The sequence below is a fragment of the Microtus oregoni genome, unplaced genomic scaffold (genome assembly GCF_018167655.1).
Source record: "Microtus oregoni isolate MIOR12 unplaced genomic scaffold, Mior012 000012F_ref0000307, whole genome shotgun sequence".
NCBI lineage: Eukaryota > Metazoa > Chordata > Mammalia > Rodentia > Cricetidae > Microtus > Microtus oregoni.
The window spans coordinates 45858510-45883681 of NW_024543071.1; the positions used below are offsets into that span (position 1 = coordinate 45858510).

Genomic DNA, 25172 nt, shown 5'->3' on the forward strand with positions numbered 1-25172 from the left:
CGACATGATCCGCTGAGGCAGACATCTTAGCAGTCCTAGACCGAAGCACAGACCAGTAACTGTGCCTCTTGGAGAGAAAGCTTTCTTAGGTGAGTTACTCTTACTTTGGGGGCTGACTTGGAGGATTTATTTGCGGTGGAATAATGCAGAAAAGCCTCATTCAGATGGGCATCAGGGAGACAGAGAAGCGCATTGGTTCCAGAAGGAGCAGAGAGCTAGGCCCCGCTTGTGCACTGTCTGCTGCTATTGGGAGAGCACACTGTGGTGTAAAACCTGGCCTCTGTAAACCTGGTGGCTCACTTTAAGAAACCTAAAACAAATCTCTCAGGATCTAAATGTGTGTGTAGTAAATATTCACAAATATATCTTCTTGAGTGGGCCTCTTTCTAGAACAAGGATACAAGACGTAAGTGACAAAAGCCGATCTTCTTCTTAAGCATGCCCACTTTATAGAGTGAAGCCATCGGTTTTTGCATAGCAGTCTACTCCAATAACCTGACTTATTCTCCTGCTCTTTAAATCGTCATTAATGCTGGGGACTGTTCTGCCAGGGGACTACAAAGTGGATAATGTAATTGTTATCAATTCTACTACCAGTCACTCTTCATAGACGATATCATAAAACAATTTGCATCACAAGTTTCTAATCCCGACCTCTAAATCCTAGGTTTGATATAGCCACCAAGCCATATCTGTTGCCCAGTCCTAACCAATCCCCCGATTAAAGCCTGAGTTAAACAAAACCTCAAAGTCCCACAGTGCTACACACGTTCTCAGCCTAACCATGTTCTTCTCTCTCAGTGCTGCCACCACTGTGTGAAGTGATTGCTCTCATTACCCCAAGAGCAGTAATCCGAGGTTTGTTTTATCACCAGGATTCTGGGAGCCCAACCTCAAGGATCTAGGAAGTCAACATCCATAGTACCCGTGTGTGCTATAGAAACCTCACTTCAACCTTTGTGGCCACTCTCAGTCCCTGAGGTAAGAAAGCAGAGGTGATATGAGTCATTTTGCTTCTGCTGTGGTTTGTGGATATTTTTGTTTCTACTGGTAAAGATAACATTTAAGGAACCTTTGTAATTATACAATCTACCTATAAGCAGAAACATTGTAGCTTGTGTCTGTCCTTTTTATTTTTGTTTGTTTGGTTTTGTCCTTGAGTCAAACAAGTCTATAGAGAGCAGACCTGAGGTCTTGGGAATCTGATACTCAGGCTGGCTGTGTGTGCTGGGCAGCTGACCATAGAGTGGGATGCTCCCTTCTGAGAGCATCTCTCCCAGAGAGCCCAGGACATCATTCTTCCTGAATAGTTGAGCAGTGCTTGGGTGGGTAGGTGTGTTAAGAAAGGCCTTCCAGGTTGGCAAGGGAAAGAAAATAGCCAATGTTTTATTTAAATTGTTCTTTTTTTTGGGAGGTCACAGCAAAGGAAAATACTTGGGGGTAAAACCTATTTAAAGCAAATGGCACATGCCTTTAATTCCAGCACTTGGGAGGTAGAGGCAGGTGGATTTCTAAGTTCAAGATCAGCCTGTCTACAGAGTGAGTTCCAGAACATCCAAGGCTACATAGAGAAACCCTGTCTCTGAATTAACAAACAAACACAAAAGAAAAAGAAAGCAGTACGCTTTCTAAATATCATTTTGCTTGCATCATTTCAGAATATTTACAACTCTTGCTAAATTTCATTTATGTTCAGGGTACTATCCACTTTTCCTATGTCCCTAGAATCTGTTATCACTTTCCATCTCTGTCTTCAGTGAAGACCAGACTTCCTTACATAATTATTACCTTTTTAGATTATACTATAAATACATCGTTTCCTCTTCTTTTTCTTCCTTTCAATCCTCTCTCTCTCTCTCTCTCTCTCACACACACACACACACACACACACACACACACACTTCAGGTTGCCCTCATTTCAAATTCTTGGAATACTGAGAACGGGAGAAAGTCTTTCCCATGAAAGAGCATCCCAGCCTGTTATCCGAAAGCAAATGGTCAGCCCTGAAAACATACACACAACTAACAATATACGCTCATATACATTCAAATGTTAAGTTTAGCATCTCTGTTAGTAGAACACACTATTTATTTTCCCAACTGGAAATTTCTTTGTGGAGTATTGTTACCAACATTAATATATGGTGATTTGTTTTTACTACTCAGTTCATTATGCTTGGTGGATAAACTATCTGCTTGCTAACACCATCCTGGGGCATGAAACCTGAACAGGAAAGATATGATTTGGGACTTTGGTCATTTTATTTCCTGAGTACGCTGTGAAGACACTACTGTAATATGAATGTTTTTGAAATTTCCATTTCAGTTGAAGCATCTGTTTCATTTCCAAGCCACCATGAGCTATAGCAAGCAAGGGTCGCAGAAGGTCCTTCTCGATTTAAAAAACACGACAATCAAGTACCATTCGTCTCCGGTATGTGTATAAAAATTTGTGGATTTGTGGGATGTCTTCAGAGTAGACTATAGAACCCTAGATCCTAGGCCACATAATCTTCCTGCTAAGACAAGGACTCATTAGTATTGGAAGTATTGCATACACTAAATTGTGTGTGGTTGCAGAAGCTGGAAGATGGCATCTAATTCCCTGGAGCTAGAGTTACAGACAGTGTGAGCTGCTATGTGAGTGCTGGCAACCAATCCTGGGTCCTCTAAAAGAGCAGTATGAACTCTTAACCACGAGCTGTCTCTTCAATTCCTTGAAACAAAAATTTTTGCAAGGTCATATTCAACATGTTAGATTAAGCTGTAGAAATAACAAAACTAATAGTACTTACGAACATGAAAATCTTACCCTGAGTTGTGGCTAATCTTCTGAATCCTAGCAGTCTACATTTACATAGTGCTCTGCAGTTTATAAACATGATTTTCCATATGTCTATCCTTACCCTACCTTTATTAAGTGGGTGAAGGAGATTCCACCTCCAATTTCCGTATCTCAAGAAAGGAATGATAATAAAAGGCTGAGAAGGCCAGTCCTTCAGCTTGTTTCCTCTTGTTCAAGTTCTAGAAAGGTTGATGATTGAAAACATGAGGCTTTTGTTTCTAGGTCTATTTTTTCTCTATCCTACTCTATGACAGAGCAAGTAAGGAACCACACATAGTACCTCTCTTTCTTTTTCAAAAATGCCAAACGGGCAAAGTGCCTCACACCTGTAATCCCAGCACTCTGAAAACAGAGGCAGAGGATTGCAAGTTCCAGGCCAGCCTGGGTTAGAGTGTCTCAAGTGTACAACACAGACCCAAAAAATTGACAAAGTGTCTACATTTGTCCAAGAAACCTGCGTAGAAGGAAGTCTGCCACAGCATCTCCACGAGGTAGTGCACAAGTATTTCTTACAGCATTTAGGCTGGAGAACTGGTTTCTGAGATCATGTAGGTCATGCTTAAGGACCATTCTTTTATATGTTGAAAGTAGAATGACAGTTATGACAGATGACGACAGGCTTAATTTTTACAATACCCCACTACTGCTCCTTCTATACCAGTGAGTATACTGCTGGCAAGTGGACCCTTGCCAAGATAAATGAGATGTAGGTCCATGGGGATAAAAGGCTTTTATTTTTGTTCACTTTTGCTATTTGATTATTAACCTTGGTTCTCCCTTCCTTCTTCTTCCTTGAATCTTAAGACAGTGGCCTATAAGAATAGAAGATATGGGTACAAAGTTTACAAATATCATGAGTAGCCTAATGGGAAGAGACATTAGAGTATTTACAGTTTAGATTGGTTATTATGTGACTTAGGAAACACACTTAGAAGATAAACTCAGATCCTCAATTTCTCCAACAAAAAGAAAGAGAGGACATGCATAGGATTTGTGAATTTATGTAATAAAGGAAATACGTTGAGTTTTTTGCACAGTAGTAGTGATGGGTGAATTCATGTATTAATTTTTAACGAGTATGTAATTAAGTAATGATCAAGTTGTTTAGCTTTCTCTACTGCATAATAAACCATTAAATAGCACTTGGACAGATGGCTTACTATATAAAGCTTTGGCAATAGTAGTGTGGGGGGCAGAGTTAGAATCCCCAGGTTCCATATAGATTGAATGGGAATGGTAGCCCAGCTGTAAATCCAGCATACAAGAGGAAGGGTAGGGGAGCCCTGGAGCATGTTGACTAGCTAGATTGGTTTAATCAGAAAATTACTCAGACTCAATATATAAAGAGTAGACCGATCAAAGAAGACACCCAGCTTTTGCCTCTTATCTCCATGTACTGTGGAAACATGTGCCCACACACATAGGACTACCCAAACACACACACCCCCAAACTCCTCAAACAGATGCAAGCACAAAGAAAATAAATAGAAAATTAAAAATAAATCACATACCATATCGCTGCTAAATTTCTTCAAGGAATTCATTAAAGCTGGGCATGGTAGTGCATTCCTGGATTCTGAGCACAGAGAGAAGGAGGAATGAAAATTGTGAGTTTGAGGCCAGCCTGGGCTAGATATTTTATTCCAGAGTGGGCTCAACTGCAGAGCGAAATCTGTCTCAGAGAAACTGCAATAAGTGCTCGACAGATGGCTGCTGTTTTAAATGAATGGACTGCTCCTAAGGAGAACTAGACCTCATTGTCCAACCCTGACATCATGAGGCTAGAACTGGTTGGAACTCTAGCTCCGTGGGATACGATGCCCTCTTCTGCTCTCTGCAGGCACGGCATTAACATGCACAAGCCCACATAGTAACATATAGAGAGACATATAATTAAATATACAAATAAAATGTCTTACAAAAACAACAACAAATATGAACAAATTCAAATTTATATTCCATCATTTCCTGCATTTGGAAAAGATAAAAGCTGCATTGCTGAAAATAACACAAAATACTTGAAAAGGTTTTATGGAAGCTGATAGTGAAACATCTGGGAAACAATTGTGTTTCTTACTGTCCATTTTTGGGGGGAAAGAAGTCATGTGCAATAGGAAGAGATTATCTGAAAGATAAGTTAGAGGAGCTGGGCTTGTATTTTGGATCTTGAGTTAAGTTCTGATTTAAACATATTCATTGAATCTTTGAATTGAATATTAATGAGGTAAACTAAGGATTAGAGTTAGAATCCAATATTAAAGTAACTATCACTTCTTTCTAGATCCCTCAAGAAGAGCAGAAGGATCCCAAGAATTCACAAATGCAAATGGGATCCCGAAAAAGACCAAATGAGACATCTAACAACCAAGAGCAAAGATTCTATTCTTCTAAGAGAACTCGACAAGATCAGAACACTCTCCCAACTAAAACAATCAAGATCACCGTGGGGGGAAACCCCAAGAATAATCTCTACAATCTCACCCATAGGGAGACAGGTAGCTTATATGAAGCCCTGAACTCCCATGACCTTGTCAAAAGTGAGATAGAAAAACAGCCAGGTAAAGAAATGCTGGTGTGTGGCAAAGAGGGAACAGAAGGGTACATAAACCTCGGTATGCCCCTCCGTTGTTTACCACAAGGCAGCCATGTGGTCATTACATTTTCCAAAACTGAAAGTGAGGAGAAAGAAAATAATGAAGTGTGTGGCCGCTTTGACCAGTCATCTGCTGAGTGTGTTGTATTTTACATTCATGCAGTCGGGAATAGGGAGCAAAGGATTCTTAGGTGCAGGGACCTTCACAAGGAAGGTACCAAACTCTGTGTCTATGGCTTCAAGGGAGAGACCATCAAGACCACTCTGAGAAAGGATGGCAGGTTTCGCTCTTTTGTAGAGAGTGACCATTGGAAACTCATTAATAATGACACCATCGTAGCAAACAGCCAGCCAGTAGATGTGTTAGAGGGTAAGCTCTTTCAGACTGATGTTGAGAGAAAGGAAAGCTCTTGGGCAGCAGAATTGGAGAAAGTGAGAGCATATATCAAGGAAGAGTGTGAGAATAGTAAAGAAGAGTCGCTTTTCAAAGCCCATGAGAAAAAGTTCAGTGAAGTGGCCAAAAGCTCTACTCCAGATCAAATGGTCAAACTTCTTTCACGCTTCATGGATTCCACTGGGCTCATACTTTGGGACTGTAATGGAAACAGGGGTAAAGCCACTTGCTTTGTTTTCAGAGGGCTGTACATTTTCACTTGTCGACATGTATTAAATGATATTGTGGGAAAAGGAAGAAAGCCAAGTAAGTGTCTAGACCTAATTAGCCAATGTGTAAGGGTGATATTTGATGACGAATATTCTGAAGAGCCAACCTCAAACTTCAACAGTTGCTTTCACATCGAACCTTGGCTTCTCATATCTGATGACACTCTTGACTATGCTGTCCTGAAACTGAAGGACAATGGTCAACACGTGCCTGCCGGACTGTATAATAATGGAATAGCTCTTGTACTTCCCAGTGAGTTGATATACATGATTGGCCATGAAAATGGAAACAAGGTTTTTGACCGTTGTGCAGTGGTCACTCAAGGTAAAGGAAAAGAGAAGAGTCAGCAATTTGTTCATGGAACAGAAGCAGCAGGGCATAGCCATTATTCTAAGTTACTCCCTATGTGTACAAAAAGAAGTTTCCAAGAAATGAATGTCAAGCCTAATGACTTTACCTATAATATTTTTTATAATGGCTCTCCTGGGTGTCCACTATTTGATTGTAAAGGTTCTCTAGTAGCCATGCGTACTGTTGGCCTCATTTGTGAGTATGAAAGCGGAGTTTATAATGTTATTGAGGTTGGCATAAAGATGGAATCCATCCTTGCCGATATTAAGCAAAAACATAAACTATGGTATGATGATGTTTGTGTAAAGCAGCAGGAGGTAGTAATGCGCAGTGAAGAGTTTATAGATCAGGAGGATGTAGAAATGGGCAGTGAAGAGTTAATAGATCAGGAGGATGTAGAAATGCGCAGTGAAGAGTTTTGAAGGTGGGAGAGTATTTGTTCCCGTTTTCTCTCTTTAAGAGAATCGGGTTTTTCAAGGCAATACTATGTTTTTCTGACCTGCAATGCGTTCATTTTAATGTGTAAACATGGCTGGAAATGTGGCTCACTGGTTGAGCACTTGCCTAGCATGCATGAGGTTCTGAGATTAGTCCCCAGTGAAAGATGACTATGATAGCACTCAAATCAGTTTCCAAAATTGTTGTTCTCACTGGCTTTTTAAACGTTGAAGCCATCTTTAGTCTCACTTAATGGCTCATACACACGTTTACAGAAACTTGGGCATTTTCTATTCTAAACTGGTAGGATACTTTCTCTTCATCACTGGCAGTGATGCATGATTGCTAACAAGTTTTCAGAACCGTTGGCAATCAGAATCTCTCTCCTTTCCACCTGTGGCACGCAAGATGGAATGAAACGTTCGGCAGAAGGAGAATGTTCCAGAGTGTCTGCACTTTGCTCTGGCTCAGCTGTCACTAACCCTCCTCAGGCAGCTATGAGGAAGGTCTGAAACACTAATAGCTGAATCTCAGGGCAGCAAATCCTGACTACTTGTTAAGCCTTGATGCAGGGAGAAGCTAGGTCCTGCCTCAACTTGATATGCCAGGCTTTGCTGATTCCCAAGGGAGGCCTCACCCTGTCTGGATGGAGAATGAGGAGGAGAGGAATGGGGGGAAGGGAGGTGGGGTAAGAAGGGAGATGGGGGGAAGGAATTGGAGGAGAGGAGGGAGAGGAAACTGTTGTTGGTATGTTAAATAAATTAAAAATGATGAAAAATTACACATTTGTCCACGCATGTTGTTGAAGGCACGGCGTTCATGTTCTTACATCTGGCACATGCAGAGGTTGGCCCATAGGAAGCCAGGAACCCCACAGGTTTCCTCCATACTCTCAGGGTCTGCTTGTCTCCCCTCCACAAGCTGCAGAACCTGGTGTCTCATGTTTTCTCCAGCCAAGAGTTCAGGATTTCCTTTAAGCAAGTGTACAGCGCTCTCTGCAAGAACTGCTACAGATGTCCTCCTCCAGAGTGCTGACTCCTCCTTTGGGACTTCTCAAGCACTGCCCTGTGCAATCTGCACCTGGCCTCAAGCTCTACTGTGGAGCAATCAGGAGCTTTCTGAGAGGAAACCGAGCCAGTTTAGTCCTGCATCTTCTCAGGGGTGAAATCCTCCATGTGATTCAGGGTCCTGCTATTGGTCATCAGAGTAACTTCAGTGGACAAGAGATGGAGCACTCACGACCCAGGGAGATTCCACGTGTGGGGTGTTGGTCTAAGAAATACCAAATTGAACGTTGTTAAACCGAGTTGACTGGCACAAGTCACACTCCTGTCTGTTTTCCAAAGCAAGTGTTGACAACAAGTTCTGCTCTACATAAGAGACGTGAAATCAAAGGTGTCCCTGCCCCCTCCCTGGTGCATACTACAGCCCGTTTCAGGGTTGTTTCATTTTGCTTTGTTTGCTCCTCTTACACCCAGAGCAGAGTATAAAGACCTGCGGCATGGTGAGCAAACAGAACAGCTTCCATTTGAAAGACTCCCTCTTTTAGATGACTTTCTTCCCTCAGTTCTGGGGAAGATGCGAAATCTAGGTAGGATTCGTTGGCTGTAGAATAGAGCACCACCTGGTACCCTCCAGCACACAGTGGAACAAAAATCCACTCAAAACATGTCTGTGGTCTGTGGGTTTGTCAGACTTGTGAAATATCTAGCTCATATATGCAGAGCCTTCACCTCCATGACAATTCTGTAACTGATGTCCTATCCCAGGCATTGTTGAGAGGGTGAGGTATTGAACACAGGTGTTGCTCCTCTCTCAGTGGTCTTTGCTTTTCTAGTGGTTTTCAGCACTGTTAAAGCTTTGAATATTTTGTTTAAATTGTTCATTTGTTTGAAAGATACAGAGAAAATATTTCTTCAAACAAAACTCAGATAGTAACGCAGGTTCCTAACTATTGTTTTAGATAAACTTTCTCGAGCTCTTTCTGATAGCTTTTTACAAATCGTCTTGCTCATCTTACCCAACTCCTTTTCTACTTCTTTCGCTGGCGTTTACCATCCTTCTCCTCCATCTTAAAGGAGGTCCAGATTTTTGCATCAAATTGAGTAGAATATGTTTAGAATTCCTCAACTGCAAGTTCCTTTACAAGAAACTGATGTTTGCATTTGAATTCCATCTCTGTTCCAAGCTGTGGGCTTGGGCACATCAGCTCCTTAGCCAGAAATCCTTTCACTTAAGGCAAAACCTACCTAGGACCTGCTTCCCATGGCAGCCGTGGAAGTTAGCAATCAGAGATAATTTCTGGTAAGAATTTGACACAGTATTTTCTTGAGGTGTGTCTATAAATACTTTGACACTGATAACCACAGTAGACTCGGTCATCCTGTGTTCTGAGTCACATAGTTCTTCTTGTTCAGACACTGCCTTCTTGCATTTTGGGAATATTAGATACACTGAAACATTCTCGAACACTTTTAGTCTTCCTGTTTTTGGTAGATGGATATGGGAAATGCAGTTGTTAAACAATTTCATCTATATTAAAGAAGCATTGAATTTTAAAAATTACTATACTCTTTTTTGAATTTTTTATTATTAAAAATATCCACCTCCTCCCCACCTCCCATTTCCCTCCCCCTCCAGCACTCCCCTCCCTCTCCAATAAAAAAAAAAGACTCATTATCCAAATAGTTTATGGTTTTGATGAAATTTTAATACCTATTTTTATGATTCAAAAGAGAGTTCAATAACCTGATTAAGCAATCTGAAGAATCATGTTAATAAAAGCACATATTTACAGACAAAAGAAAGACAAAAAAATTACGATACTCTTTGGAACAACTACAAGAAAGAGCTACATAAGCTAATGTACGTTTTGAAAGTCGATTCCTGACAAGGGCATTTGGTCTGTACCTTGCCCTTGTTGGAGTTGTTGCCTCCTGGGAAACCACCCGAGTTTTCCTAACTCTCATCTCCCCACGCCTTCGGTGAGCCTCAGTTGAGCCCCTGCCTCAGCGGTAGCAAATGGCAATGCAGAACCCAGAGTCTGTGCTTCTCTGCCCTAGCCCTAATGGTGAGTCAGGGCTCAGCTTCCAACCTCCACCCCGAAGTAGGTGGTTCTCAGGGGCCCAGCTCAGGTCTTTTCCCGCGTTTTCAAGCCCTGCCCAGTCAGATCTATTAGAGTCCTGTCCCAGTTTGAGACAATTCTAAACCCCCACCCCCCGCCCCCAAAAGAAACCTGAGAAGTAGAACTGATGGCAATCCTTTCAGACTGGCTGGTGATTGGCTGCGGGGAGGCTGTGTTTGCGTCACAAGCTGCTAACTCTGTAAAAGACCAATCCAAGACTCTTGGGTAAGTTATTTAGGCGCACTTTTGTTCTGGCAGAGAGCCATTTCCTTGACTGGCAAAAAACGTTCTGCTGCAACAGAAGAGCGAGTGGTAGGTGAGTTTGTAAGGAGATCAGCTCTTGGAGGGTTTACCCCTCACTTCCGGTTCGACCTGAAGCCTGGTAGGACTTGCAGGCAGTGGATTGATGCAGAAAAACCGCTAGCATTTTTAGATGAGAAAGGGTTGGGAGGAGAGTGAGCTCGGTTCCATTTGGGTGGTGTCTGTAGTTGTTGGGAGAGTAAAAGAAAAAAAAGAAAGAATTTAACGTTTCTGTTTTTGTTTTTCAATGCTCAAGGAAGAATACCTTTAGTTTAAAAAACTGGTGTCTGTAGTAGCCACTGCTCTTTTTCTGAAAATGCCTCCTTAAATGAACTAACCGGTGTCTGATTGTGTGCTGCAAACAGACCTGAATGTGGTTTCCTGTCTGTGCTTCTCTCCAGCATAAAACTGTAGGGAGCAAGGACAGAGACTGACTTCCTCTCTCAGACATTCAGCATGCTCGGGTGGTGGAGCCACGTGTGCTGGCTTCCTATGCCCCAGTTAGCCTGACTCTGAGTTAGCTATGTTATGCGTTTCCATCACCATAAATGCACCAAGGCAGGGATGTTCTTTTATTTCAGTAGCTTTCTCAAGCAAAATATCAAAGGTATTTATTTGTAGCCCTGGTCCCAAATACCTGGGTTTGGTATACTCAACCAATTCTGATCTGTTATAAATACCCTTACCTCCACATTACAGCCTGAGTTAGACCAGAGATTAGAATACCAGATCTATTTGCCTTTCCTCAACCATGCTCTTCTCCTTCAGCATGAACAAACATTTGTTAAGTAACTATTGCCTCAATAGCGGTAAGTTTAGCTTGGTTTTATCAACAGGTTTCTGGAGGCCACGTTGGACTTTATCAACCTCCAGCTAGAACCTCCTGTTTCTCTGTTTCTTCAGCCTTCTGTACAGGTGCTGTCTGCAGAGGTGAGAAAAGCATTATTGGGTTAGATTTTCAGTGTGTTTCATTGCTTTTCAAAAATTCTTCATTTTATTTTATAGGTAATGGTACCTTTTAATAAATTCTTATTTTATCATATTTTGAAACATTTGGATGTTTGTTTTTTAAAAAATTATCCGAGGCCATCCCAGACAGCACAGGAACCCTTGTCTTACAAAATTTGAGGCCAGAGAAACCCTGTCTCGAAAAACAAAACAAAACCAAAAAATTGGAAAGGTGATATGTGTACCATAACTGTGTTAATATTTAATGTGAATAAACTGGCATTGTTATTGTGAGGAAATATTTCTGAACTTTTAGAGACGGAACGTGATACAGGGTTAAAATGTCACAGTGCTTCTAAGTGTAATCTAATACAATTAAAAGGCAGTGTGGGGCTTGGAGGTCGTTCCAATGGTAGACTTCTTGTCCAGCTTGCATGAAGCCTTGGGTTGGATTCTAAGCATCACACACACCTGACATGGCAGCTCATAACTGAGATGCTAGCACTCGGAGGAGACAAAATGAGAAATTCAGTTTTCAAGGCCAGCCTTGGCTACAGGAGACATTTTCTGAAGAAGAAAAAAAAATTATTAATGATGGGTGGGATATTTGAAAATTCATTGTGACCTATTCTTTCCTCCGTCTCTTTGTTTTCTCTGTCTCTTGCTCTTTCTGCTCTTTTTGTTTATGTTAGAAAACATTCACAGTAAAGCTCTCCAAAGTGTATTCTTTCGAGTTTCTGTTCTTAGAGAAAGTTTAACTCCTTTGGAATTTCATGGTTTTTGTGGGTGAAATAAGGCCGACAATACCAATTTCTCGTGCTTGAAAGAGTTATTTTGTTAAAACATTCCTTTTCTTTTTAGAGACAGCACATGGAAAGGTAGATGTAAACACATACTTCTTCACTCTCACACACAAACATACATGCACACACAAACAGGCATCTATACACATACTCCAAAAACCAAAATAACAAACAACATCCCCACCATTAAAGCAAACAAGAAAACTCTAAAGTAGAAATTATGTGTCCTGAGTATCATCTTGGATCACTTTCAAGATTTCTTTTCCATCTGTCCTTCTAAATTTCTTTTGTTCTCAGGGTACTACCTACCCATTTTCTTCCCACCTGTCCCCCTGTATTTTAACCATCCTCACATATCCACTCTAAGGGAAGACCATATTTTAGCATCAGTGTGAATTAAAACACTCTTTTGAGTTTCCCGATTGCACTCCTCTGTTGGAATTAATATCTACTCTTGGTTTGTCTCTTTGCTTCAAGCAGTGAGCACATTACCGTCCTTGCCAAAGACATACCCACTCCCCCAAATTCTAGCTAGAACCTGCTGTCCATGGCAGCAGTGGGGTTAGCAGTTAGACATAGCTGATGCTGTGTCTGCTCTGGTTCCTGACACGCGGTACCTTGATTTGATTTCTGGGGTGACTCTGCTGGATGGATAAACTCCTGGCTATGAAGTGATGACCCAGTGAGAAGCAAGACTGAACAGAGGGGGAAGGTGTGATGTGGGACCTCAGAAAATATTCCCCTCTATACATCACCTATGACAATACTGATATGGCTTGAAACCATTTTGAAATTAGCAATTCATCTGAGTTATCTGTTTCAGGTCTAGTCCATTGGCTGTTAGAGGCATACCTCACAGAACATCCTCCTTCATGCAAAGAAAAAGCATGGAAATCCTGCGCTACTTTTCTCAGGTATGTCTGCACATCCATAGCAGATTAGCAATCCTTGATCCTCAATCACAAAGTTCTTCCTGCCAAGCAACTACCTGGCTGTGAATTGGGAGTATTACACACTCTGTTTCCTGTCCATTTGCTTCTTTCTAGCTTGGCGGATGGCACTGGGGAAAGGAATTATAAAACAAAAGAAGTCCATATCAAAATACCCTTAATTGAAAATAATACTGCCTGTAGGAATAAGGGAGAAAAAAGATAAAATACATTGTGTAAGATTAAACGGGGGGAAAGCAAATGGGTGTTGTTCCCTGGCGTGGAAGTGTCTTTGTGAGTGTGACTTAAACCTAAGACTGTTTACCTGTATAGTACTTTGTAGTTTCTGAAATGACTGTGTCATTCATGCTTACTATAACCCTGATAGGCTTGTGAGAAGGATTTGCTTCCAGAATCTCTGCTTCATGTGTAGGCTCCCTGAGGTGCTCTCCAGACTGAGTATCTTGTCTGTACAGGGTTCTCTGAACTGAGCAAAGAGGGTGAAAAGGGTCAGACATTCGATATGCTCCTTCAAGGGCATCAGCTCACTTTCATTATTCCATGTTCTATGAAACTAGAAGATCCAAACACCTAGATATCCACGAATAGGTTAAATCTGTTTCCGCTGACCCCCACCCCAGCTTTGTGGTTATGAACAAGCTAATATCCACATACACAATCCCCTGTTCTCTTTCTTAAGTATCAGGCCAGGCATGATGCCACATACCTGTAATCTCAGAACTCTGAATAGAGAAGGAAGGGGATCATACGTTGAGGGCAGTCTGGGATACAGTGTCTCAACACTCAAAACAGAACTCTTGGATAAAGTATCTATGGTCTCTTCCATGGCTGAAGGAATGAGAGCACCTGAAGTACAGACCTAAGCACCTGTTTTAGATGCCTGGAATGTGTGACGAGAACTGGCTCCTCACTACTGTCCTTTGCCCTCCACATGAGTGGCCCAGCATGCATCAGGCCTGCACTCTCACAGACACTCTTGGTGCTTTTAGGAGTGTCTGGTGAATAGTCAAAAGTGTATCTCAGTTCTTTCTATTGTGAATTTGAGACCAACCTGGGCTACAGATCTAGGTCCACAGTAGCCATGGTTATTCAGTAAGACTCTCCTCTCAGTTCTGTGCATGCATGTACAAAGAAATTACAAAAGATTTCTAAACAATTTTCATGTCTAAAAATTTTAATCTATTGTTTAAAATAATAAACAAATTATAAATAAAATGCTTTCTATTGGAACTGGTAGATTTTGAGACATCTAGATGAGTTCTGCTCTTTCTGCCTGCTTATTGAGAAAATATGGCACATATTGTACAAAAATATCACAGGAATACCATTGTAGTCACAGTTTTCTAAAGTGTCTATCATTTCTCTTTAGGTCCCCAAGGAGCAGAATGATCCCATAATTTCTCAAAGGAAAATGGAATGTAGAAAAAGACCAAAGGAGGTGAGCAAAAACCAGGACCAAAGATCACACAGGGATCGACAAGCTCCACGAGTTCAGAACTCTTTCCAAAATACAACAATTACCATCACCTTTGGTGTAAACCATGCAGTCAGTGAGGTAGCAGATAAGGGGTCACGTAGCATATATGAGGCCCTGAACACCCTTGACCTTGTCAAAAGAGAGATAGAAAAACAGGAAGGCAAAGAAATGCTGGTGTGTGGCAAAGAAGGAATAGAAGGGTACATAAACCTCGGTATGCCCCTCCGTTGTTTTCCACAAGGCAGCCATGTGGTCATTACATTTTCCCAAACTGAAAGTGAGGAGAAAGAAGACAATGAAGTGTGTGGCCGCTTTGACCAGTCATCTGTTGAGTGTGTTGTATTTTACATTCATGCTGTCGGGAATGGGGAGCAAAGGATTTTGAGGTGCAGAGAACTTCACGAGGAGGGCACCAAACTCTGTGTCTATGGCTTCAAGGGTGAGACCATCAAGACCACTCTGCGGAAGGATGGCAGGTTTCTCTCTTTTGTAGAGAGTGACCATTGGAAACTTATTACCAATGACACCATCGTAGCAAACAGCCAGCCAGTTGATGTCTTAGAGGGTAAGCTCTTTCAGATTGATGTTGAGAGAAAGAAGAGCCCTTGGAAGGCAGTGGCAACTCAGAAATCTGAGTTAGAGGACAGAAACGTCACTATATTAAAAGAATACATTGTGAATTTGTACCCCACATTAAAAAGAGAACGGGAAGAACTGAGAACATACATCAAGGAAGAGAGTGAGAAAAGAGAGAACACTTCCTTACTCAAAGCACATAGAGAAAACTTCAGGAAGCTGACCCAAAGCTCCATTCCAGGTAAAGTCCTCAAACTTCTTTCCCAGCTCAGTGACTCAGTTGGGTTCATAGTTTGGAACAACAATGGAAACAGGGGTAGTGCTACTTGCTTCCTTTTTAAAGGGCTGTACATTTTCACTTGCCGACATGTAATAGATGACGTAGTAGGGGAAGGCATAGAGCCAAGTAAGTGGGCAGATATAATTGGGCAGTGTATAAGAGTGACGTTTGATTTTCAAGTGTTCCCTGTCAAAGAAGACAGCTATCATTTTGTTGAACCTTGGTTTGAGGTGTCTGATGTCACTCTTGACTATGCTGTCCTGAAACTGAAGGAAAGAGGACAGCACATCCCTACAGGACTCGGTAATGGAACACCTTCTGAATCACTTAGTGGATTTCTGTTTATGATTGGTCATCCAGATGGAAAATATAAGGTTGTTGATGGTTGTACTGTGATGCCTGAAGGCAAGCAAAGAAGGGAATGTGAGGATATTCGTGGAAGAGAAGCAGTGGGTAGCAGGAATCCTATGCAGTATATCTATATGTACACCCAAAGAAGTTTCCAGGAAAAAGTCCATGAACCTGGTGTGGTTGCCTGGGATAACACTTTTTATTGTGGGTCTTCGGGATCTCCTGTATTCGATTCTAAAGGGTCACTGATAGCCATGCACACTGCTGGCTTCATTTGTGAGTATGAAAGTGGGGTTTCCAGTATCGTCGAGTTGGGATCTTCAATGAAACACATCCTTGATGATATTAAGCAAAAACATGAAAAATGGTACAATGAAATCTGTGTTTTCAACAGGATGTAGAAATACTGAGTCTGAGAATTCCATTTCCTATTTGGTGTAGGAAGTCCTACAGCCAGTGGTTACCTGCCCAGTGGGGCATTGCCTCCTGTGCTATCTAAACCAATGTAGAGGATGCCTCTGCTCCCTTTTTCTGGCTGTTGGGTTTGGTTTCTGTTCTCCTTTCAAGCAGAGAATTCTAATTAGTGAGTCTACCCCTAAGTAGATAAGCATCTATTTCTGAATTCTGAGCTAGTGTGGAATTTTTTTTTAAGCATCCTTCTTTACCTATTGTTAAAGCAGTTGCCTCTGCATTGTTTTTGTGTAGGCAATGATTAATATATTTTTTGGACTTTTAGATGGCGATTTTTCTTTCATGAACAATTGATGTTTTAGTCTATGTCCTATATATACCATGCATTTTTGATTGTAAATAATTTTTCGTTGTATTCTGATCACAGTTTCTCCTCCCTCAACCCCCCCCCCCCGGATAATCACCATCTTCCCACCCACCCAAATCCACACTATATTTTTCTTTCTCCGATAAGATAACAAGCATTGTTGAGCTCCCATTAGATCAGCCCCACAGTCTCAGTGGGTGGACACACCCCTTGCGGTCCTGACTTCCTTGCTCATGTCCTCCCTCCTCATTTGGACCTTGGGAGCTCAGTCCAGTGCTCCCTGGTGGAGCTGATCTAATGGGTGCCCACCAAAGCAAGCTGGACTGGGACTGATAGAACATGTGATCAAACCGAACTCCCTGAATGTATAAGACAAGGAGGGTTGACTGAGAAGCCGAGGACAATGGCACTGGGTTTTGATCCTACTGCACGTACTGGCTTTGGGAGCCTCGTCTGTTTGAATGCTCACCTTCTTAGACCTGGATTGAGGGAGGACCTTGGACTTCCCACAGGGCAGTGAACCCTGACTGCTCTTTGAACAGGGAGGGAGGGTGAGGGAGATGTGGGGGGGGGAATGGGAGGAGGGGAGGAGGTAAAAATTTTTAAGTAAAAATAAAAATTAAAAAAAGAATTCCACTAAAATGGTTAAAATTAATCATGGTATTTTAAATTATGTAATGGTTAAAGTCTTCTGTAAACTGTTTATCATGGAAATTTTAATATGGGGAGATGACATACTAACCATAAAGAACTCCTGTACTACTTTCATAATCCTGGCAACTTAAAGTTATTTCAAAAGAAGCAGTTAGAAAAGACAGGCCAATTTAGGATATTAATTCCTTTGTACAAGCCAAACTAGGCAAGAATGATGGAGGAGGGTCATCTGTTTATCTGTTGCTTTCATTGGTAAATTAATAAAGAAACTGCTTGGCCTGATAGGACAGAACATAGGTGTGTGGAGTAGACAGAACAGAATGCTGGGAAGAAATGAAGTGAGTCAGATGCCATGGAGCCAGCTGCCAGGTCAGACATGCTGAATCTTTCCTGGTAAGCCACCAACTTGTGATGCTACACAGATTACTAATATGGGTTAAAGCAAGATGTGAGAATTAGCCAATAAAGGGCTACAGATAATGGGCCTGGCAGTGTTTAAAAGAAAAAAAAAGAAAACAAGCAGGCATCTACAACGATAAATGAAACAACAGCATCAACAACAACAACAAAAAAAAAAACAGGATTGGAACCAAGAAACAAAAAAGAGAGCCAAAGGAAAAGAAACAGAGACACAGAAACACATACATTCACACGCAAAGAAATAATGTAATAATATACAACTGCTAACACCAACCTATAAGCAAATAACATACCATATTTGTCAGTCTGGGTCAGATTTACCTATCTGAGGATGATTTTGTTCTAGCTCTGTTCACTTCCCTGCAAATTTTATCATTTGAGGGTCCTTTTCTTTCTTTTTTTGTCAACATCAAGCATGATAGCTGTTTGATTCTTGTTTTAATGTTATGATAGATAGATTAAGTTTTTTAATTCTGAAAGACTACAACTCCAGAAAATTGAACAAAATGTGGATATGACACTCTGATTTCTGATCGCCCAGAATAATGTCATCTCTACCCCATTTGAGGGTCTTTTTAACTACTTAGTAATATTCCATTTTCTTCTTCCACTTAACTGCTGATGGACATCTAGGCTGTATCCAGCTGAACATGGTTGATCAGTGTCTCTGTTGTAGGAATCAGAATCCTCTAGGTATATTCCCAGGAGTGGTATAGCCATATCCTGAGGTAGACCTATTCCCAGCTTCCTGAAGATCCTCCACACTGTTTTTCCTTAGGGCCTGTACAAGTTTGCACTCCCAACAGCAGTGTATGAATGCTTCCCTTATATCACGCCTTCAGTATGAGCTCTCTCTTATTTTATCGACCTTAGCCATTCTGACTGGTGTAAGATGATATCTCAAAGAATTTTGATTTGCATTTCCTTGATGACTGTTGGCCAATTGTATGTCTACTTTTGAGAATTCTCCATTTAGATTTGTACTCCATTTAAATGAGTTATCTGCTTTCTTGATAAACATAAACATGCCCTTTTAGTTTTTAATATGTGTGTGTACGTGTGTGTGTGTGTGTGTGTGTGTGTGTGTGTGTGTGTATTTACCACTTTATTGGATATAGTTGGTAAAATCGTTTCCCATTCTGTAGTCTGCCACTTTGTGATGTGGAATTCCCCACTGTATGCTGTGAATATGATCGGGTAATAAAGAATTTGTCTTGGGCCTGGCAGGGCAGAATAGAGGTAGTCAGGGTAAACTAAACTGAATGCTGGAAGAAAGAAGGTGGAGGCAAGGAGACACCATAAAGCTGCCACTGGGAACAGACATGCATAGGAAACTTGAATGTAAGCCACAGCCACATGGCGATACACAGATTAATAGAAATAGGTTAAATTAAGATGTAAGAGTTAGCTAATAGAAAGCTAGAGCTAATGGGACAAGCAGTGATTTAAATAATACAGCTTCTGTGTGGTTATTTTGGGGCTTAGCAGCTGGGAACAAATAAGCATTCTCTTAGAACAACTTTGTCTAAATGATGGTGTTTTTTGCCATATAGAAGCTTTTACTTTTAATAAGGTTCCATTTATTAATTATTTTTCTTAGTGCCTGTGTTATCAATGTCCTGTTCAGGAAATCTTTCCTATGTCAATGAGCACAAGGGTGGTCCCCACTTCCTTTTCGATTAGTCTTTGGGGTCTCTGACTTTATGTTGAAATGGTTGATCCATTTGAAGTTGAGCTTTTTTCAGAGTGATAAAGATGGATCTCTTTGCATTCTTCTACATGTTTATATCTAATATGACTAGCAGTATTTGTTGAAAAATGCTGTCTTTCTCCAGCGTGTACTTCCAACTTATTTAACAAAACCCAGGTTCTCAGAGGTGTGTGGAGTTATGTCTAAGTCTTCAATTCTATTCATTGATAACCATGTCCATTTTTATGCCAATACCATGCAATGTTTATTACTATAGTTCTCCAGCACAGGCTGAGGTCAGGCATGGTGATGTCTCCAGAAGTTCTTTTATCATTCACAAGTGTATAGCTATACTGAGGTGTTTGTTTTGTTTGCTTTTTTTTTTTTTTTGGTTGCTGTTGTTTTCCATATGAAGCTGAAAATTATTCCCTAAATTGTTTTTGGTCTTACTGTTTTGCTTGTTTTGTTGTTGTTAATTTGTTTTTATAAAGATATTTTATTTATGCTTTAATAAGTAAAGCCTACCTGAAGATCAGAGGGTAAAACTAAACCACTAGAGGTCAGGCAGTCATGTCACACACCTTTAATCCCAGGATTTGGGAGATAGAGGCAGATGGATATCTGTGAGTTCAAGATATACAGGATCAATGCAGAAGTAGATCCAGATGGTGGTTGCTCAAGTGTTTAATCCCAGTACTAAGGGACTCAGGACTCAGTCTGCAGTCATCCAGCCTTGGTAGAGGTAAGACTTCTCTAGTGGCTTGGCTGTTTTGATTTTCAGATCTTCAGCTTGAACCCCAATATCGGTCTTTGGGTTTTTATTACTCATGCTACAGCTTTTTTTATATCACAGAAACAGAATGGGAAATAACTCTAATACCCAGACATTCAACTCTCAGAGTAAACTCATCAACAGTAATGTTCTTCTTGGTTACGGACTACCCTAGCTGATTACCCAGCAAAGCTCTCTCCAACCATCAATTGCTTACAGCAACTATCAATTGCTTAAAGTGTTCACCTTCATAGGGAAAATGTCAGAGGCAACAACTGACAATAAAATGGTGAGTCATTGGTTTGTTTTAGATCATTTTTATCAATTCTTTGAGAATTCCATGTAGTGTGTTTTAACCATATTCATTCCTACTTGTTGCAGATCCACCCCCAACTTTTTCCTGCCCAGTTCTATGTCTCTTCTCCTTTCACGTTTACTAGTCCATGGATTCCCATGTGCTCTGTCCATATACTTCAAAATGTGGGGCCACCCACTGGTGTGTGGTCTACCTACCAAAAAACACACCCTTAAAGAAAACTGACTTCTAGTCCCCTAGAAGCCATCAATTTTCCATAGGTCCACAGTTAATATTGGGGCAGAGATCAACTAATTCTATTTCTGACAGATACCTGGGTTTACTGTCTTACTTAGGGTTTCTATTGCTGTGACAAAACACCATGAGCAAAACCAACTTGGAGACGAAAGGGTTTATTTTAACTTACACCTTGTAACCCACTGCTCAGGAAAGTTGAAGCAGGAACCTGGAGGTAGGAACTGAAGCAAAAGCCAGGAATGAATGCTGCTGATGGGCTTACTCTCAAGGCCTGCTCGGCTAGCTTTCTTCTAGAACTGCTTTTCCAAGGGTGGCACTTCCTGCACTGGCCTGGGTCTTCCCGTATGAACAGCAAATTAAGAAATGGCACCACAAGCTTGCCTACGTGCCAAACTAGTGGGGATGTTTTCTCAGTTGAGCTTCCCTCTTTCTTTGGGACTCTAGCTTGTGTCAAGATGACAAAACACTAGCCAGCATACCACCTTCTTAGACCATAGAAATGTTTATTTCTGCAGTTTTCCCAAATGCTCAGCTCCTTACCTGCTATTTTCATGGCTTAGTCACACTGGTCTCTGGTGACACAAGCTGTGTCTTGATGTAGTGTATCTCCATTGGTTAATGTGTACAGAGATGTAGTATAAGGCAAATATTTCAATAAATGAGTTCTGGAAGTACAGTGAAATCTCTGAAACACAGATACATCTACATGTACATGAATGCTGCTTATACATGGACACAAAACAGTAGTAGATAAACATGTGTGTTAATTTGTATGTAAATGAGAAATAACATTAATGAGAGAATGTGTTCAGGCTGTCTTTGCTTGTTTGTTTGGCTTTTCTTCTCAATTTTATTTGTTTTTATGTGTATGAACATTTTTGTCTGAACATATGTCTATATACCACATGTGTACCTGGTGTTCATAAAAGCCAAAACAGGACATCATATCTTCTAGCACTGGAGTTACAGACAGTTGTGACCTGTCATGTAGGTCCTGGGAATTGAACCCAGGTCCTTTGGAAGAGCAGGCGGTGCTCTTAACGACTGGCCCACATTTACAGCTCAAATATCTTCTGCTTTTAATCTTATACATGCCATTTCTTTCTAAACATGCTTGAATCGGGGCTCTAAGCAAGCTTGAGTCAGGCCCTCTTCCCAACAAGGGAATATATATATTCTTCATATATTTAGAGCACAATTAATTAAACATTACTAAATTAACTTATCAGAGCACACATACATTCTTTCCTTTGAGGTACTGATTTCATAAATGATTTTTAAGTATGCATACCTTAAGGTGCACTGTGAACTGTAAATTTCTACTGGATTTAGCAAGTGTATAAAGTCATATATTGGTCCTTTGGCTGCCATACAGAAGTTTGGCTGCCCTAAAAGCCTGTGATTTGTGTCTTTGTCTCATTTCTCCCCTCTGAACCAAAGTGAATCGTAGATTTATGGTACTCACAATTTCATCTATTCCAGAATGTCATATTACACAGGATCATATCCTATGCAACCTGTTGGAACTGAGTCAGATGCCATTAAAGTTTCTTCTGTATCTTGTGCTTTGCCATCTCATTTCTATTTGCTGTTTGTTAATGCTGGATATATTTATCACAGTTTGACACATGTATTCACCTTTTAACAATCTCACTGTTGTTTTCTCAGGTGCTGTGATTATTAATAAAAATGCTAAAGACTTCTGTGTTTTTGTGGTTTTGATGAAATATATCAAAACTATTGAGTAAATACCAATTAACAGATGTGATTGATGGATTAAATTCTAAAACAATACTTAGCTTTGCAAAAGTCTTCCAAAAATTCTTTCAAAGTACCTACAATTTTGAATTTCTTATTCTAAACAAGAGACATACTATTCCAAACCCCTCCCTAAATCTCATATTATTAACTTCCAGGTTGTGGTTTGTGTGATTGATTTGGACTTAGGTATCTTAGCTGGGATGTCTGGAATTTATCACTGAATACCTGGTTTTTGTTGTTTTTGTTTTCTTTTTAAAGAAATCGAGGATGTTTGAGTTGCGATGTAATTGAGCTGCTATAGATAGTGTAGGATGTAGGGGCATTTTGAGGAGCAGAAAGATAGAAGATATTTCTAAACTCTAGCTAGAGAGTGTCAGCCTAAACCTGCGGAAGAGGGAGAAAAGGCCTCACAGAAATGGAGATGTCTAAGGAGTTGCTCTGACTTCCTACCACGACACTGGCCATTTATGGAGATAACACAACTACATTACTTAGAAGTAAGATATTGCAATGCTCTGTCTAACATCCATGACCTTCGGAGGAAGAATGCTCACCACTAGGTTTCCAAAACCTTCCAAGATGCCCATACATGTTATTCATTGGCAAATGTTAGCCCAGTAAATATAGGAGTGTGGGGAAAATAGTTCTTGGCCCTGTCAGGCTGTAGCAATACTACTGCTTGTAGATAAGGAGCCTTCATGTGTTACATACACACATATACATAATCAAAGGTCATTTCAACATATTAATGATAGAGATTAAAATGTATTTTCCAACTTCACTAACCACTGATGCCAAACCATTTGTGAATTCTCCCACAAGTAATGCTCTAAAAAAGATCCAACAGTCGTTTTTTTTTCATTCTGAAATGGGTGACTTTTCAAGTGCCCTCTTTAATATGATGATGTCATCATAGAAAAGCCTGCCTAAGAGTTCCATATTAAAATTGGGCACAGGTATGAAATTTTCAGTTCTACAATAAACTCCCATGTTTCCACTGATGCTTGTGTTCTATGTAGAAATTCCAAGTGACCTGAAGACATTTGTACTTTCTCTTGATTCATTTTATTAATGAGTCTATATTTTGAGACTAGATTTCAGGTATTGCAGGCTATCTATCTATCTATCTATCTTATATATACATATATCATATATATACAATCTATCACACACACACACACACACATATAACCAAAGTTAACCTTGGATTGTCTTTGTCTTTGCATTTGTGCAAGAGTACCTGTGTCTGTGTGGTATGCGTGTATATCTTTGGTTTGTGCCTAGGTATATGATTGAGCATATACGTCTATATGTCTGTGTGAGCAAAAAAGATGTGTTGTGAGTGTGCAAAGGCCGTAAACGAACGTCAGGCCTCTGATACATTCATTCTTTGCCGTAGTTTTTGAGACAGTTTCTCTCCCAGGACCTGCAGATTACTGATTTGGCCAGGCTGACTGTCTAGCAAGCCCTAGGATTGTCCTCTTTGGCCTCCTCTGTAGTAGAATTACAGGCAACATAGGTATCAACTGGATTTTTCTGTTTACTAATTATCCAATTCTGGTGTTAATGCTCATGCAGCGAACACTTTATGGACTGAAACATTTCTCCCACCCTGGAACTCCTGCTCCTCTCACAAGTTCTTGAAGTTCTGACCCACTTGCCTCCCTCTGCCAAGTGCTGGGAATATAGGAATAATACCATTACATCAGGTGCATAAGGGGGCCAGGAACCAAATTCAAAGCATGCTGGGTAAGCATTCTACCAAGGAGTTCATACTCAGCTCTCTAAAGGCTGTATTTATTCATTTATTTCATGAAAACCAAAGTTCTTCATGACACTTTCATGTCATGAAGTTTTGGATTATTCTGCCTACCATCCACTCCTCTCTCCACCCATCTTACCTGGTCTCCATCCTACTCCCAGAATTCCTCCTTCTTCTTTGATGGATGTTTTCCGATAATCTCCTTAACCATTTCCTCAAAGCTTTTGCAGATCTTCTCTGTCCCTTCTGTCTCAAGGGCCCCTTTCTAGTTCCTGCCTAGAACCATGTTTACTTCCACCCAAACTCACACCCAAAGGCTTTCAATGTGGCCTTTTGCTCAGTTCTCATTTCTGTAATCATTCTTTCCAAAATAGTCATTCTATTTCCCATGGTGTTTGTCATAAGTTCTTCTCTAAGTGTTAAATAATAACAGAAATTTTGAATTCAGGTTTTGAAAAATAATCAATCTGTGTACATAGCATGACTTAAAAATCTTAATTATGACTTAAAAAGAATATAATACAATGGTGATAGGATGTGCACTGTCATAGACACTTCACATTGGATTTAGTCCTCTTATATGTGCAACTCAGAGTCCAGCCCTTTCTTTGAAAAAAGATGGATGTGTAATCAGAAACAATCTGACAATCATACCAATGGGTCAGAGAGAATATTTTGCTGAGGGCAGGCAGCTATGATGTGTCTAAGAACCTACAGAAGTCAGAAGGACTGAACGTGATAATGTGGGAAGGTTGAGAGCAGACGCTCCTCACCAGCAAATGCATTGATTCTTCACTCTGCCAGAGCTGGGTTACATGCTGGAAATTTCTGTACAGCTGGCAGTAGAGAACAAAGTAACAACACTTTCTCACAATTTCCCCTTTTTTCTCCAGATACCCAGCAGGCATGATGTCAACAAGCATGAAGTAGCCCTTGAAGTTTGGGATTCAAATCTGAACAATAATGAAAAACATCGATGCATGTTTCCCTTAAATGAAAGCTCCATCTAATTAGAGAACACTGTACTTGCAGAATGGGGTAGAGCCATTTAGATGAAGTAACACTTTCAGAAGATGTAGAGA

The 25172-nt window shown here is 40.6% G+C and overlaps 2 protein-coding genes across 3 annotated transcripts; both read left to right on the forward strand.

The window, feature by feature from the left end:
- LOC121454413 (serine protease FAM111A-like) lies at window positions 1-7558 on the forward strand. The gene is made up of 4 exons (XM_041661734.1): window positions 1-89; window positions 876-981; window positions 2327-2434; window positions 5127-7558. The coding sequence occupies exons 3-4, from the start codon at window positions 2357-2359 to the stop codon at window positions 6873-6875; spliced, it is 1827 nt and encodes a 608-aa protein (XP_041517668.1). The 5' UTR covers window positions 1-89; window positions 876-981; window positions 2327-2356; the 3' UTR covers window positions 6876-7558.
- Window positions 7559-10293: 2735 nt separating this feature from the next.
- LOC121454415 (serine protease FAM111A-like) lies at window positions 10294-24051 on the forward strand. Of its 2 annotated transcripts, XM_041661740.1 has the most exons (5): window positions 10294-10331; window positions 11152-11245; window positions 12890-12980; window positions 14386-15310; window positions 23907-24051. In XM_041661740.1, exons 3-5 carry the CDS (start codon window positions 12939-12941, stop codon window positions 23978-23980), a joined length of 1041 nt encoding a protein of 346 aa, XP_041517674.1. In that variant the 5' UTR covers window positions 10294-10331; window positions 11152-11245; window positions 12890-12938; the 3' UTR covers window positions 23981-24051. The 2 variants fall into 2 exon arrangements, with proteins under 2 accessions (XP_041517674.1, XP_041517673.1); XM_041661739.1 differs by lacking the exon at window positions 23907-24051 and having other exon boundaries at window positions 14386-16559.
- Window positions 24052-25172: the final 1121 nt, after the last annotated feature.